This window comes from Crocodylus porosus, unplaced genomic scaffold (genome assembly GCF_001723895.1).
Source record: "Crocodylus porosus isolate Cpor-Errol unplaced genomic scaffold, CroPor_comp1, whole genome shotgun sequence".
Lineage (NCBI taxonomy): Eukaryota > Metazoa > Chordata > Crocodylia > Crocodylidae > Crocodylus > Crocodylus porosus.
In genome coordinates this window covers 165,399,016-165,415,916 of record NW_017728906.1, presented here as the reverse complement: position 1 = coordinate 165,415,916, position 16,901 = coordinate 165,399,016, and the positions used below count along the sequence as shown (strand labels likewise).

Sequence of the window (16,901 nt, the reverse complement as noted above, 5' to 3'; positions counted from 1 at the left end):
CCCAGATCCACCCCTGTGTGCAGCCCTTCTAGTTTAAGCCACTCAGAATATCCTGACTTCAGCTTCTGTTCTCAGGTGTCTTAAAATACATTCCCAGGTAGTGCTCTAGCACACAGGAGACATTTCCCCCTTCACAAAACCATACCTTATTCTTCCCTTCTATTACTGCCATGCGCTCAGTGATGCTCTGTATTGTGTTTCCTGTGATGCTGCCAGGTTTCAAGGTGAAAGATCCCTCAGTGTTAGAGCAAAAGCCATACCTGCAGACAGGAGAAATAGGTACTGCTTTTAGAAAGATGAGTACAGAAGGAAACATGAAGGATTCAGAGTAGCTTGCGTGAGGATCCACTACTCCAGTGGAAGTCAGAGGGAGCCACTTCACACCGGTAATATCCTTAAAAGATCCAAACTTTCCCAGTAGTTTATGGGTTATTTTTACTCTGTGTTGATGTTTCACTCAGTCGGACTTCAGACATGAAATTTGGATTTAGACCAGAATTTGAACTTAATTATGTGGACCCAGTGTTCTGGTTTTACTGCCCCGAAGTTATGACTGAGATTTAACTTTGATCATTAGTTACATTATTTAAAAATTTAAAGAAATGCAAAAGAATTTGCCATTCTATTAGTGTCTATTTCTTAACAATTCAGCTGTGATTTCATTACATGAAGGTCCTTTTAATAATCCCAAAAACTAATACTGCAAGATCTATATTTTATTTTTTGTTTCAATGGATTATCTTTCAAGTATTGCATTTAACCTGAAAAATGGCGAAATATTGATGCTGAGTCTCATTTGTAACTAGGCATGCAATAAAAAAAACCCCAAAACATTCCAGATGAACAAACTAAATAAGTTAGAGCTAACTGCCAAAGGGTTCAGACAATTTATAATCTGAAAAAAACCCCAACGTTATATTAAAGAATGGAAACCCGAAAAAAACTTTTGCCAGACTTACACAACAAATTGGCTTATAATCAGAACATTCAGGAGTGGACATGGTAGAACTAATTTGTTTTTTTTAAAGCTTAATTTAGTACATATACTAATAAACACTGGAAATTTAAAATTTCCGTCTTTCTTGTTCTTTCAGACCATCTGATTCTCTTCTTTAACTAGCTTGTTCTGTCCCTATTTGAAATATAGAGTTTGGCCACCCACTTGGGAGGAGCTCTTTTAAGTTTGACAGGTAAGTCTTTTAAAGATAACTTAGCAGTCATTAGCAGTTTGTTTTGACAGGGGTATGTGCTCATTGTTCTGTTTGGAGATGTGACCTTGGAAGCTAAATGACAGTGGTCCAAGAGTTACACTGATTAAACGATAACCATCAGTTCCCTTTAGCCATTCTGCATTACACCCTATAATTATTTTTGCCTTAATAAATATTATAGAATCATAGAAAATTAGGGGTCCTCAGGAGGACCATCTAGTCCAAGCCCCTGCTTAAAGGAGGACCATCCCCAACTAGATAATTCTAGCCAGGGATTTGTTGAGCCCAGCCTTAAAAACCTCTGAGGATGGAGGTAACCCAACTCTAGTGCTTCACCACCCTTCTACTGAGAGACCTTTTCCTGATATCCAACCTAAACTTCCCTTGCTGCAACATGAGACCATTGCTCCTTGTTTTGTCATCTGTCACCACTAAAAACAGTCTAGCTCCAACCTCTTAAAGGATAGAGGATGCTTTAAAGACTGCTATCAAATCCCCCCTCAGGCGTCTCTTCTCCAGAATAAATAAGCCTAGATCCTTCAGCTTCTCCTCACAAGTCATGTGCCCCAGCCCCCTAATCATTTTTATTGCCCTCCACTGGGCTCTCTCCAATTTGCCCACATCCTTTCTGTAGTGGGGGGCCCCAAACTGGACACAGTACTCCAGATGTGACCTCACAAGTGCCGAATAAAGGGGAAGAAATGTAATCATAGTCCATTTATTAAAAGCAATAATAGTCCACTTATTAACAGTAATATTAGTCTGTTAACTAATCTGACAACCTTTAAACATGAAGGGTTATGAAATAATTTGGGCTGTAATCAGCACTGAAGTGTAGCCTTCTGCTCCAAGAATTCCTCATGAGGCATAGGAAGGCTCAGCCATAGTCATTCATATTTAAGGAGAAAGCTGAGGAAGACTGACAGGGCAGGGAGGGTCTACCAGGGCAACATTTTCTCTCCTGTTTCCACACTGTTTCAAACCTCGTCTCTGTGAGCAGCGTTGTGGTGGCCACTGGGAATGGATATACCTTTGATAAGACAGTTTTACAAACTGTCATTCAGATAGAGCCAGAGCAAAAAAAAGTTATTTAAAATTATTTTAATAAAGGTAACATCCCCTTCCCCTTGTAACCAATTTGCCAAAACAAACAGTATCCTTTATAATCAGTTTTAGAAACAGGAAACTAACACAGAGGAAGCTGAAATACAGATGTGCCAATAAGTCTTCCACATTGTAGTGGATAGCAGGACAAATTCATTGACTTCAGTAGTACATGTGCTCCAATGACTACTGTGACTTGCAATTTTGCATGATGGGTGGTGGGTGGACTTTTTTTTTTTTACTGTCCTGTCAGTGAGAATTCCCTAATCTCAGTTCAACCATAACAGTAACAAATTTTGTTCTTCTTGTCGCTCTCAGATTTCTCATCTTTGCCAGTTATTTATTTTTGTCCTGCCATACAGGTGAAATTGCAGTCCTGCCTCACCAAGTGCATTCATGACCACTTTCTCTTAAATGTTGACAATCTGACCTATTTGCGAGCAATAAAATACTTGTTGAAAAACATTTTGGTGAGGGATGTGGGAATGACTGTCTGGAAAGGGCTGTAGAGTTAGAACTTGACTGGCCATCTTCATGGCGGAGACTCTCACATTCCCTCTGCCCCCTCTCCATCCTCAAAACTTAGGTATAAATTATTCCCTGTAAGAACAGGGAAAAATGCAGGTTAGATCTCAAATGCTCTGTTAAATGTTTGTGTAATGTCTATCACATAGGGGTACTGCCCTCTAGGTGTTATTGTAGTACAACTTACATAAAATATTGCATGCAGTTGTATGCACCTTTGTAGATACCACAGACTTCACATTACATTCATGTGCTCATTATAATGTTAAAATAACCATAAAAGCAAATCAGATATGTTAACACAGATTGCCTGTATTTAGAATGATTATTTCTAATGCTAATCAACATAAGAAATATACATATACATAGGAAAATGCATCAACATAACTCACAAGCAGAACCAGAACAAATGTCAATGTCATGAGTGTACTAGTTAAATGAATACTTCAGCTTTTTTCATTATTTTCACCAGTGCCCGATAAGACTATTGTTTAACCCAGCAGAATTGGTTAGAGCTGTACAACAGACACGGGGGATTAATTAAAATTATGATCCTCAATAGGATGCATTTTGTAACAGGAAGCATAAAGGCTCAGCTGAATTTAGAAACAGTCATAGAGCCAAGCGTTTGTGCTATCCACAGATGCTTGGAAAGGAATAGACAAAAATGGCAGCATAAAAATTCAGTCTGGCTGGGACTAAAATTCACAATCATCTTCCAATTATTTCCAATATTTCACTGTGTGTGACCTCAAATAACATCAGCTTCATTTTTTTATCTGGCATTTACATAGTTAGTCTATGGCTTCTAATGATTCACTATGTAGAATATCTTGTGTGATCTAATATGTAACCAGGTATGTTGATTGCTGTGGGGAAATCCCATAAAACTTTAGAAATGTGATATTTATGTAATTGTATTTTTACACAGATATCTCTGGAGGTATGCCTAAAATATTTGCTGTTGGGCTTAGCTGGTTTCCTTGCACATTCAGAAGAATTTTGTATCAGAGTTGGAATCAAACAGTAGAAAGCACCCTGCACACACAGTAATTTGTGAACAAATTAGGACTCTGCTTAAGCAGTACTTACATTTGTCTTCATGCGCATTCTTTCAGGCCCTTTCTCAAAGTTTTTATGAATACATTTCTAGGGATACTATAGACATGTATATGCACAACAAAAATCAGACTAGTGTACAGCATAAATGCTAAGGTGGTTCACAGAATGTCAATTCCTATGTTGATGTAGGCATAAGGACAACACTGTGCAACCACAGAGGCATAGGACAAGTTTGTGCCACAAGGAACCTGCAGCTTGAATAAGCAGGAGAGACAAGACGCAGTACAAGAGAAGTATTATTTTACAGATGGAGAACTGAGGCACAGAGACACTAAGAGTGAAAGCTTGACCCCACTGATTTAAGTGAATAGCAAAAATTGAACTGATTTCAATGGGGCGAGTATTTCATCCTCAGTGATTTGGCCATTGTCATGCAGAAAGTCTGTAGTAAAGCTAGGAACTGAATCCACATCTCCTAAGCTCCAGGCCAACGTCTCAGCCACAACCACAAGGTCTCAACCTTCTTGTAAATTGTTTTCTTAAACTCAGTTTCCTTCTAATTAATTTTATATATATGCTTGCATTTCTGCATGTGTGTGAGTCTGTGTGTGTGTGTGCATACACATACACATGCTTTAGTTTTTGTCAGGAGCTTGAGAAATAGGCTATTCATTTGTAAACCCAGAAGCTATTAATTCTCCTGTGGATTTCAAAAGAAACCTGGTGAAGGGGGACAGAGGGGGTCAAAGCTGTTAATCTGACACTGTGATGTCTCAGGAAGTGCAGAGCACAGGTTGTGTAGTTACACTCAGAACATAAGAAACTCCCTGCCTTCTACAGGAAGGGGTTGAGACCATGGACAAACTTATACGCTGCTTTGCAATATTATGAATGTACATATCTTTGAGGATTTTTTTTTTTTTTTTTACCAGAAGTTCAGCTTTAAAAATTAATGTGATTTTGTTGGAGTGGGACACATACCAGTGCTTGTGAAGCAGTTTGGGGGAGGGGGGTGAACCTGATTCTTAAGAATACATCAAGCTCTTAAGGAAGTAGATTGTGCCATGTTTGAAGATGCAAAGATAATCACAGTGCTGGGAACCGTCTTGTGTAGAGGAGGAAACCAAACAACAAGAGGAAAGCAGCATATGCTCCTGATTTCGCACAGGAAGCTCACAGCACCTCCTGCCAAAGTGAGATAAGAAAACTCCCATGGCCTATTCTGGACAAGGCCAGGGTTGTCAACCTTAGCTTCACACTGTCCTCAGTCTACTCTGCAGCCTGCTCCCTTTCCTAATGAGTTTCAGAACCCTTACCTCTATTTGCATACAGCATGCCAAGCACAATAGCTTGGTATATTTATAACAATTGATGGGGAAGATTTCCAGGATAAGAGTGTACTACATGTCATTGCAGCATATTTTGCTGAAATCAAAATACAAACCAATTTCATGATAGAGGCTAGAAGGTGTAAATAGCAGTGTTCAAATAAAGAGAGTCATGTTTCTACTACTGAAAGTTTATACCGACATGCAAGGGCTTAGGCAAAGGATTTGTTCATTTATTCAGAGGTCATATTGGACTTTCTGTACTGTGATTGCGTCTGAACCAAAGTTCTGGATCCTGACAAGTACCCCTACACTCCCAACTTGGAACAAGTGCTGAAATTTATAGCTCAAATAACCCAGAGACAGGTACCGATATAGGAAACGATACTGAATTAGAAAAGGGGACAGTAACTTTTCTTTCTACATCATTTGAATTATTCATTCCCAAACCTACAAACAAGAACCTGAGGGCTTTAAAAAAAAAAAAAAGCCCTGCCCCAACCTCAAATATGATATAGTCCTCAAAAGACAGGATATTACTGTCTTGGCAAATTCATATGCACAGTAAATATAAATCAAGAACTTGAAGGCAGTTGATCATCTTATTCATGCTTCATCAGCTTCAAAATGTTTCTGTTTTTTATTTATTGTTTTTCATGGGGTTTAGGTACTGCCAATAGATAACTGAAGTTCTGTGAACCTCGCACAATGAGACCTGAGAAATGGTACAAATGCTAAGAACAAATGAAAACTATCTTTCAACACTGGTTGAGAAATACATGAACAAAGCATGACTTCCTTCTTACTGCTTACTGAGTTTTATAATGCAGGATTGTTTTCATCAGAGTTTGGTTAAAATTACCGTAAAGAAGGATGTGACCACAATTAATGTAAAAACAGAGGCTAAGAACACCTAAGCTGGGTATTGTGAAGATCATATAGGAACTATTTTCCATTTAAGCTACCAAAGAATGGCATTTTAAAAATATCAGGATCCTTTATGAAATGTCTTTTGGATAAGGGTTGGAAGAACATATGCTGAAATACTGCTTAGGAAGCTTGAATGATTGCCTGTCAGTATTTGAGTGTGTACACCTGTTAAAAAGCCATGGTATAAACATTCCTATGTCTACTGCAGTTCTTGGTTAAAATAATCAAGAAATAGGGCTCAATATCCTGGCTCAGTTGGATTCAATTGCAAAACTGCAGTTGGCTTTAATGGGGCCAGGTTTTCACCATATATGTCTAAAAACTTGGAGTAAATATTCAGTAAATGTTAGAGGGTATTTACAACTTGGTTCTCTTTTTAAAAAGAGAATGCCATTTCATTTGAGAGTTTAATCAAAGGTTACCATCCTGAAAGCCCTGGTGAATGAAATCACCTATTTATTTGTGATGACACACAGTGTGAACAGAAAGGATGCTCTTCTCCCCTTGACCTATTGCAGTTGTCACTGTCTTCAGTGCTCCATCTGTCTGTGATGGCTGTCTTGGATACCAATTTGTAGCATCACAAAGGTATTATCTGCAATGCCAACACCTGCCCACCAGCAGCTGATGAATTCTTCTCAGACTGGACTTCCAACAGCTTTCAAGTGCCAGTTACAACCTCTCTTTGCTATCTACCACTAAGCTCCTGAGACATTAAAGTTTTGCCCATGAACAGAATTGAGGGATCTACCAAAGACTCTATAAACCAGAGAATGGCAACTTGCAGCCTGAGTGTCATATCTGGCCCATGAACATGAGGCTTCAGAGGCATTTGGTGGTAGGGTACTTCAATACCAGTCACTTTCCCTTTGCTGTTGCAAGAAGCCTCAGTGGTGAGCATTCTGCCCATGTCACCACAAGGAAAAGCACTGATGGGAACTGGCTCCTACTGCCTACCCACCCAACTCCAACCTGAACTGGGTCACTCTGGCCCACACTCCAAAAAGATAGCTGCCTGCTGCTGTAAGCCATTGTAAAAAACTTATGTATTAAAGAACAGCTGGGATTGTTTGACTGCTTCACAAACTGAACTCATAGGGTGCATCCCCATGAGCATTGAAGTGTAGTTTGCAGTACTGCAAACCCATTTGCCATGTTGCAAAATGCATACACTGCACATGCATGTATTTGCCACACTGCTAACTAGCAGTGCAGTGGGCATTTGTAACATCAGAAGATCCCAGTGTTAAAAAAAAAACACTCCAAGAACAAGTAGGGTGGCACATGTGGCTGCAATGTGCACCACCTGAAACTGGAGCCTGACCAGCCAGAGCCACACTCCAGCTGCCGGCCAGGCTCTGTGCACCCAGATTGCCATTGTTGTAGCCCTAAGAGGCCCCACGACCCCAGGTAAGGCTGCCAACCCTACCCCACTCAGGGCAATTTGCCACATGCCAGAGCATGCATAAAGGGGCATGCCTGGGAACAATTAGCAGAGGCACAAATTTGTGCTGCTACTAGTTGTCCCCAGGGAAATGTATGTTCCTGCTCATGGGGATGTGCCCAAAGGGTACATACACACATGCTAAATCAACTTAAAATAAGGCAACTTAACTCAGTTGACTTAACTAAGTTGAATTAAATTAAGCCACATTGAAGCATACGCACGTACAGCTCCCTGACATAATGGCAGCCATCTTGGGAGCTAAGTTGACTTAACTAATGCAACTCAAGATAATACACCTCAGAGGTGTTTATCTTGCACCACATTTAAGTCAACTCTGCTCTACATACATGTGTACACTCTGACAGTTAAGTCAACTTGAAAAGGTTAAGCTGGCTTAACCATCAAAAAATTAGTACGTGTGTGCACCCACAGGGCACCTATACACTGACGGAGCTCTGCTCCAATGTGTGCTAATTAGAATGCATTGGAGCAGACATGATTAAACCAGCCTGCTGTGAGTCTGCTGGAGAGTGCTAATTAGTGGTGTGCTCCAGCAGCCTCTACGTTATGTGGAGTCAGTGTCCCCACATTTTAAAATGGTGGTGGGGGCAGGGGTGCTTTCACACGCACCAGATGAGCTTTAGTTAAAGTGCCCCTGCCACCATTTTGAAGTGCAGGACACTGAATTCACGTGATGCTGCAGGCACTTTAATTAAAGTGGCTCTGAAAGCCACTTTAATTAAAGTGCCGCTCCTCCACTCCAGAGCACATGTATAGATGCCTATAGTGCTTAGCATGGTAGTGGCAAGCATGAAGACAAGGTTTGTTTTTCTATAAGATGCTTGGTCTCTCTGCTTAGGTGGATAGTATAGCTTATCAGTAGCTATGTTGGTGACCTACACTGTATTTCTTCTCTTCCTCATGAGGTAGATCCTTGTTATTTCACATAACATTAAGAAGCATAACATTCTTGGCTTTACTGACATGCAGCCATGGAGTTAATGAAAAATTTACTGACACTTACAGGGGCCAGCACATCAGCTGCACAGTACGAATCCTGTTATTAATCATATGCAGATGTACAATTCAAATTGAATGTTCCTATTATGGTTACATTTTCAAGCACTGCACTTCATCCTGAACTATTCCTTGGTGCTATTCTCAAAGGCTGACTGCTTTTAATTTTCTCAAACAAAACAGGATTCTTAATAAGTGCAGAGAATGGCCTCAGACATGAAAAGCAGGGATGGCACTCCTACTTGGACTATACCTATATATTCATGTCATGAATGCCAGGAAACTTTTAGTCATTCCATTTCTTTTTTCTTAAGTATCATCTCTCTGAAACAGCTATTACTAGCAGCATATCATGCAGGTGAATTGACTTATGCTTGCTGAAACTCTTAAAAATATTACTGTGCTCCCAAATGGCTTTGCAGATTATGATACCAAATGGCCCCTTGGGGAAAAAAAAACAGACCTGGATACTTCTCTGACGTGGACACGTTGCAGTTCTTGAAAGGCACTTTTCAGCTTTTCTGCACATTTTGAAAGACCTGAGATTATTTTACCTTGGTTTTGTTATTAGGGAATTATATTTTGCTCCTTGACACTGTTTCTGCCACACACTTCTTAACAGTCCTTGCAGACTCAAAATAAGATCTCATTACAGCCAATCCTTCCTTCCTTCCTTGTCCTTTGCTGCCTTTCCCCCCTCTGCTAGATCATAATCACTCTAATCTCTTGTACAGTCAAGTGACTCAGCCTCTCACTTTCCCTCTCGGATGCCAAACACTGCCAATCCTCCTATCTTTCTCCAAAGAGAATTTCAATATTTAGTCATACGGGGACAAGCCATAAATTTAGTAAATATGATGGCCACTGGCTCCCCTTCATTTGGTTACCACGTCCAAAACTCAAGGTGTTCTGCAGAACACAGGCAGGTGTTGTTCAGTCACTCCTGTGCTAGTTTATTTTCTCTGCACAAATCACAGGGGCTGACCCAAAGGGTCACCTTAGATCTCGATGCAGAAGTCTGTATCCACAACCTTCCAAGACCTGGCATCATAAGATCCTCACCCTCACCAAAAGCTCAGGAACAGGGTATTGCTGTCCAGGGAGAAGAGAGATGCTTTTCCTGTGTTACCCATCTCTGGATTTATTTTACCAAAGGATCTCTGCCTCTGGTGTTATTTGCAACATCACAGTTGCCTCATCTATGGCCAAACAGCCCATGGATTACTGTTATCGTCACTGAATTGAACTGCCGCCCAAGGCAATGCTGATTCCAGTACTTCAATTCTCCTGCTCCATATAGCAGCAACTTCTTCCCTGTACTGATCAAAGTTGACTGATCAAGCTTTTGGTTCATTTAAGGCGTATAATGAAGCCTTTGAGAGCATTTGCAATATGTACAGTAGATTCACCAGAAATAATTATTCACCAGAGTCGTCATGTCAATATAAGAACAGCTTGTGGCAAGTATCCTGACCTTAGTCATGTGAACACCAGCAAAAATTTTTTGAACAAGTATGTCAGGTCTTCATTTTTGGGCATTTTATAAGTAACATATTGAAAGTGATCTTTTGTAACATGCTCCCAAAGGACAAGGGCAATTTCCCAGCCATTTCCACAGGCATAGGTGGCTGCCCATTAATGAATATCATATTTTGCCTCACAGTGGAAGCTTATCATATAGGATGACCCACTTAGTTAAAAATTTTTTCCAACATGAAGCAACTTTGAAGATATTTTGCATGAACTGTTTTTCCCTCGTTCTTTTTACTTGGCTTAGTGATCTTTATTGAAACTTTAAGTTCTCTGTATGTCCTATGTACAACTCCACCACAGGATGTGTGCATGCATGTGGTGGTAGAAGAATATAGGACCTAATTCTCATTTACACATCTTTCACAGTGTAAGGGGGCATTTAAGTGGAAATAAACTTAAACAGACATCTACTTCCAGTGCCTTCTACACTGGGCCTTTGTGTAAATGAGAATCAGGGGTATGGAGTCCATAGGCCAGATCCTCAGTTGGTGTGAATTTAGACCAGCTTAAGATCTGGCCACATGTCATATTAAACAAAGGAATTTTGAACTACCTGTTTGTTAATGGTGTCTGACCTACTTTTCCCATCACTAAAGGCTTAGACTTCCCCTTCTTGAAAATAGAAGGTGGCATGGGGAACAAAAACAGTCACTGTGGACAAACTAATGGGCATCACTGTTTGCAGGCATCCACAATTAAATTTGGGTGGTTCAGTACATTTCTAATTAAGTACAATTAACATTTGTTCTCCACTTGTTAATTTTACATACCTCACTGGTGTTCCAAACCCAGTTTCCTCCAATAACCTATCCAAGCACATCCTAATGACTCTGCATCTCATCTCTTTATTCACACATTGACATAAACAATGTAGAAAAGCAATTAGACTGGCTTTACAGACAAGGCCTGCTCCCACTTCCACTGATGCTGGAGGGAGTTTTGCCATTTATTTCCATGATGGCAAGCTCCAGCCTCCTCTATCTAGAAAGCAATAACAGCAAATTCTAAATGCAAATGATATCTTGGTATGATCCACTCCTCTTTAGCTGTGCATAAAATGCCCATTGTTCTTTTGTTGGAGCTCTTTGTGGAAGTGAGCTCAAAGTACAAAATCTAGGAGATGTTTTGGCTATAGGGCGTTCAGTTAAGTCATAAAAGGGGGGGCTTTTGCAACATTTAGATAGGTTTTGTGTTTAGCTTAGTGGTTCTCAACCAGGGTGCCATGGCACTCTAGGGTGCCTTGAGATCCTTTCAAGGATGACCTGGGTTGTCATGCAATGTTAGCACTATTAAGTGTGCAAACATGATTCACAAGATAAATACGGAGTTTTTTGACCTGTTGTGATTTTCTGAGTTCTTTGCAATGGAAAAATTACTGTATTGTCTCTGTAGTAAAAAAAAAGAGTGAAAACTAGAACTGTATTTCGAGTGGTGCCCCAAGTCTATCAAAGAGTGGTGCCAGTTTAAAAGGTTGAGAACTACTGGTTTAACTCTTCAGTGATCCCAATGAGTGGAGTCAGCTGCGTAGCAGTGCACTGGGATGTGCAGGTGGCAGCAGGGAGGTAACGAGGAACTCACCTGACCAGAAGAGGGCTCAGGCTGGAGCTTTATATGCCCAAAGCCTGCACTGGTTAGGGAGTCTATCCCCTGCAAACTTGAAGTGAGGAGCTCCTGGCTGCAGGGCATCAGGGCTCCTGATAGAACTTGGATTTCGTTAGGCAACTCTGTAGGCCTGGGAACAGAGGCAGGTTCCCTAGGCAAAGAAAGACTGGGTTTATAGGCAAGTGGCCTTTGTTTTATGTTAACCCTTAGAGGGTTTGAGGTGCCTACCAAAGGGCCTAAGAGCCCAGGGGAGGGGCTGTGTGCAGAACCAAAGGGTCCAAGAGCCCAAGAGGGCCAAGTGTGTAGACTAAGATAAAGCTCTGGGCTGGAAGGTTTGCCTGCTGGGAGATGAGAAAGGTTTGCAAGCTCTTAGAGGGGCAAAGGGCTGCTTCTGCTCTTGTTTCTGTTTCTGTTATAGCCGAGGGACTTACGGCTTTTGTTACAGTTTATATCGGTGGTTTGGGTTAGGACTGTAATGGGTAGTTTATGGAGGTCCCATTTGTGCCTAAAGATCACACAACAGCTACTGTTGATCCCAGAGAGGGGCAGCATGCAAGGCTGCAGAGGCACACTGATTCTAAAGAGTCAGTTACTTGTAGATCAGTCAGCGTGTGATGAGGAGGTTTTTTCAACTGTCCCTAATACACTTGGAAATGTCTAGAGTCAAAACTCCCAAAGAATAACATTTTACCAGAGCTGAGGAAACCAGTGATTATACTGAACAGTATCAATATTCCACTATGCCTTCCTTGCCAAGCTCTGCCACACTAATTTATGATAAACACGGGCTCACAGGACCACTTTTATCAAGCAAGCTCTATGCCTGAAGAGCATAGCTTCTAAAGCAGTAGTTTTCAACCTTTTTAGACTCAAGGCACCCTTTAATATGTTCAAGGTATCCCTTATTAGACTCAAAGCCCATTTCAGAAAATGCCAGGTCTTAGTTTTCACTCCTTTTTGACTATGGGAAAATAATACAGTAATTCTTCTGTTGCAAAGAACTCAGAAAGACAACAGCAATTTTTAACACTGGGTTCCTGCTTGAAATCTGTGTTGATCCTGAAAATAATGTTTGCACGCCTAACAGGGCCAACATTGCATGGCACCCCACAACACCCTTAAAAGGATCCCACAGTTTCCTGCTTTAGAATTTCAAATCACATGGGTTCTTGTTTTGAGATGTTTTCCCATTGACTTAAATAAGGGACCCACTTCATACTACTGCTCCTTCAGTCTACACATTCATTAATGCACTGTAGTTACTGCACATTTAGTTTAGTATTTCCTTATCAAAGTACTAACTGAATGCTCAGTAATTACTTTTACTGAGCAGTAGTACTGGTGCAGTTTTTTGTGAAGGTTACTGTACAGTAGACTAACAACATTGTACAGTAGCTTATTAGCATAGTTTTTGACCAGCACGCTACTGTTTAGTATTATTAGGCTACCGTGCAGTAAGCATCTTGTGTGGACTTACCCAACTTTACTCAAAATAACTCTTACACAGAAGGAAAGAGGTTAAGGACCAGGTATATTATCATGACTCCACTGATACAGTCCTGTGGATTTCAATGTATATTAACTCCAGATTTGACAATGACTTAGAATTTTAGAGAAAGTGAAATTAGAGATAACAGCTTGAATATGGTACTAAACAGGCTGGAGATGATGGTCTGTTTCACTGGGTTTCCTGTCTCCTTTGAACAATGAATATTGGTAAAGAATGAGTACATTAAATATAATTTATCACCCTCATCCTACTCTTGGTCTCATCTTTATTCTCTGCCTTGACTTCAATTCTGTTTTAGCCTGGAGGTCTTTCCTGTTCCCCAGGTGTCTGCTGATTGGGAGGAGGGCAGGACTGCTATAAAAGTTTAAACAAATATATAACGTTGTTTTTAGTTTAGTAATGAGTTAATTTGAGCAAAGCTACTAAGTATTTACTGTCTGTTTCATTTCATTCTTCACAAATAGAAGCGTCTATTAGATGACAAGTGCAGCTGGCAGCAAAGATAGGAAAAGAAACAAGCAGTCTAAAGCAGCAGAAGAACAGGTTAGCGATTACTCAGAGAAGCTAGATGCTTGCCAGTTGGCAGGGCCAGATGAGATGAGCCCTAGGGTAGTAAAGGAATTGGCTGATGTGATTTCAGAGCTACTGGGTATACTTTTAGAGGACCTGTGGAGATCACATGAGGTTTTGGATGATTGGAAAGGACAAATATAGTGCCCATCTTTGAACAGGAAGGAGGAGGATCCAGAGAATTAGACCAGTCAGTCTGACCTCCATACCTGGAAAGATCATGGAGCAGGTCCTCAAGGAATGTATTGTGAAGCACCTAGAGGAGAACAAGGTGATCAGGAACAGCCAGCATGAATTCACCAAGATTAAGTCATGCCCGACCAACCTGATTTCCTTCTATGATAAGATGACAGGCTCAGTGGATGAGGGGTGAGGGTGGTGAAGAGCAGTGAATGAGACAAATCTTGCAGTAAAGTAAAAAGGTTGGGGCAATTTGGGCACCATCTCCAAATATCAACTATGAGAGGGTGCCACTATGGCCCCCTCCCCTCAGGAGTCTTTGCCACAGCAGGGGCAGCCCTACATGCCTAGAAATCCTACACAGCTCCATAGCGTATCTGGGGAGCAGGAGAGGGGGTGGAATTTCACTTCCCCCTGGGGAGGCTTTTCCATGGGAAGCACAGCCCTGACCCCAGAGGTGGAGTGTGAACATAGCACCAAGAGCACCCCTCAGAGAGCTTGCACCACTGCCTAAGCCTCAGCAGCAGCAGCGCAAGCTTGTGCTGTTATGACAGCAGTGTGGGGGTTTGGTCTACTGTAACCCCCAGGTCCTTTCTGCAGTACTGCAGCCTAACCAGTTACTCCCCAGCCTCTATTATGCATGCGATTATTCTGTCCCAAGTACAGGACTTTGCACTTGTCCTTGTTGAGTCTCATCTGATTGACAACAGACCATTCATCCAGCTTATTCAGGTCATTCTGGACCCTACCCTTATCTCCAGAGTATCTGCAACTCCACCCAACTTGGTGTTGTCCATGGATTTGCTAAGTGTGCACTCAATCCCACTGTCCAAATTATTAATGAAAATATTAATACCAGACCCAGGGGAACCCCACTTGTTATCTCTTAGCAACTAGAAGTTGAGCCACTGATGACTACTAATTGAACACAAAGATCCAAGAAGATTTTTACTCATGTTGCAGTTCTTTCACCTACTCTGTATTTCCTCAGCTAGTATAAGAGAATGTCTTGAGAAGCAATGTCAAAAGCCTTGCTAAACTCAAGGTATTTCACATCAACATGTGTGCTTAACTTCATCTTTTGTGAATAGTTCACTTGATTTCAAAATTAGGCAAACTGTATAAGCAGGGACCAATGTCTTTATTTGATGGCTAATTTTAACTAAGGGATTAATTCAGGGGTAGGCAAAATATGGCCTGCAGGCCAGATCCAACCTGTCAGGCCATTTTATCCAGCCTGCAGGGCCCCTGAAAGATTTAGAAAATTAATATTTATCTGGTTCCTATCAAAGTTGCCCTGTGGCTGCTCCACATGGCCACTGCTGCCGTGCTGGGCAGCACAGAGGTGGCAGTGAGGCAGCCGTACAGCAACCTAGTGCGGCATGAGCTCCAGGTGGGCAGCTGCAGCAAACACTGCCCAGTGACGGCGAACAAGGGGGCCACTTTCCTCCACACTGAGTAGCAGTTTCTGGGGAATGAACTGCTGCTCAGCACGGGGGAAAAGCAGCCGCTCCTCCTCCCCATGGCCAGTGCCCCGTGCTGCAGCCACTCAGAGCCCTTGCGGGGCTGCCTGTGCCTGCTCTCCGTTGACACCACAGCGACATCTGTGACGCGGCAGAGAGGCAGGACAGCCCCACATGGGCTCTGGCCAGCTGCAGCAGGGAGCACCAGTGGCAGGAGGGGGTGCTTTTCCTCCCACGCTGAGCACCATCCCCACTGCCACTGCTCAGTCCAGACGGACAAGCACAGGGTGTATAGGGTCAGGTCTGCGCACTTGTCCCCGCCTGTACCACAGGGCTGTACCACAGGGCTGGGGTGGGGGCACTGGAAGTAAGCAGGTGCATGGGAGCCAGCAGCAGCCAAGCAGGAGTGTAAGGCCTGTGCTGGTGCCCTGGGGCCAGTGCCAGCGGGGCCCAGAGCAGGGTGGCAGGAACACAGGGTCCTGGCCATCAGGGGCTCTATGGAGCCAGGTCAGCTCCCCGCTCTCGCTGCTGGTGCAGCCCAGCCCGGCTCCACAGACCCCTGCCAGCCCACACCCTGTGCTCCTACTGCCCCACTCTGGGCCCCACTGGCGCAGGCCCCACACTTCTGCACACCGCTTGCTTCCACTCCCCGCACCCCCCTCACCACTTTCCCCACTTTCCTGCCCACCCGCCTGCCAGCCACTCTACACTACATGGCTCCCATACCCACATCCACACTCACACAAACACATCCACACATCCCCACAAACCCCCATGTGCAATCACTTCTGCATAATACAGCACAAACCCACATAAATCAGGACAAAAATATTTTTTTAATTAAATTAAAATATAATATTATGGATTTTTAGTATGTAATTTGTTTTTTTTCCCCCTAAGATGGCAAACACTCTTCCCCAAAGGAGTACTTTCAGGGGCAAGGAGAGGGACTTCCAGTGGCAAAAGTCAGAGGTTAGGGGGTGGGAGTTCCAGTCCCAAGATGGCAATCAGGGGACAGGGCACTATCAAGGGGCGGGGCTACCCATGCGGCCCTTGACAGCTTGCCAAAACTCAGTAAGCGGCCCTCTGCCCAAAATAATTGCTCACCCCTGGATTAATTCCATTCATACTATATGAAACAGTACAAGTGGAACACTTAAGTTCTTATTTCTATTATAAAAAAGTTTAACGGGGAGGGAATGGGTTATTTAAAAAGAATTGCAACAAAGCAATAACAAGGGCTTATTTGAAATATACATAGATTTCATAGACATTAGGGCTGGAAGGGACCTCGGGAGATCATCGAGTCCAGCCCCCTGCCCAAAGGGCAGGAAGTCAGCTGGAGTCATAGGATCCCAGCAAGATAAGCATCCAATTTACTCTTGAAGGTGTTCAATGTAGGTGCTTGAACCACCTCCG

The 16,901-nt window shown here is 42.4% G+C and overlaps 1 protein-coding gene across 1 annotated transcript in view; it reads right to left on the bottom strand.

The window, feature by feature from the left end:
• FLT1 (fms related tyrosine kinase 1) overlaps positions 1–16,901 on the bottom strand; it is a 161,859-nt gene that overhangs the window by 71,550 nt on the left and 73,408 nt on the right. The window contains exon 14 of the mRNA XM_019528523.1: positions 146–260. Within this exon, the coding sequence (XP_019384068.1) occupies positions 146–260 (115 nt within the window). The remainder of the gene's footprint in view (positions 1–145; positions 261–16,901) is intronic.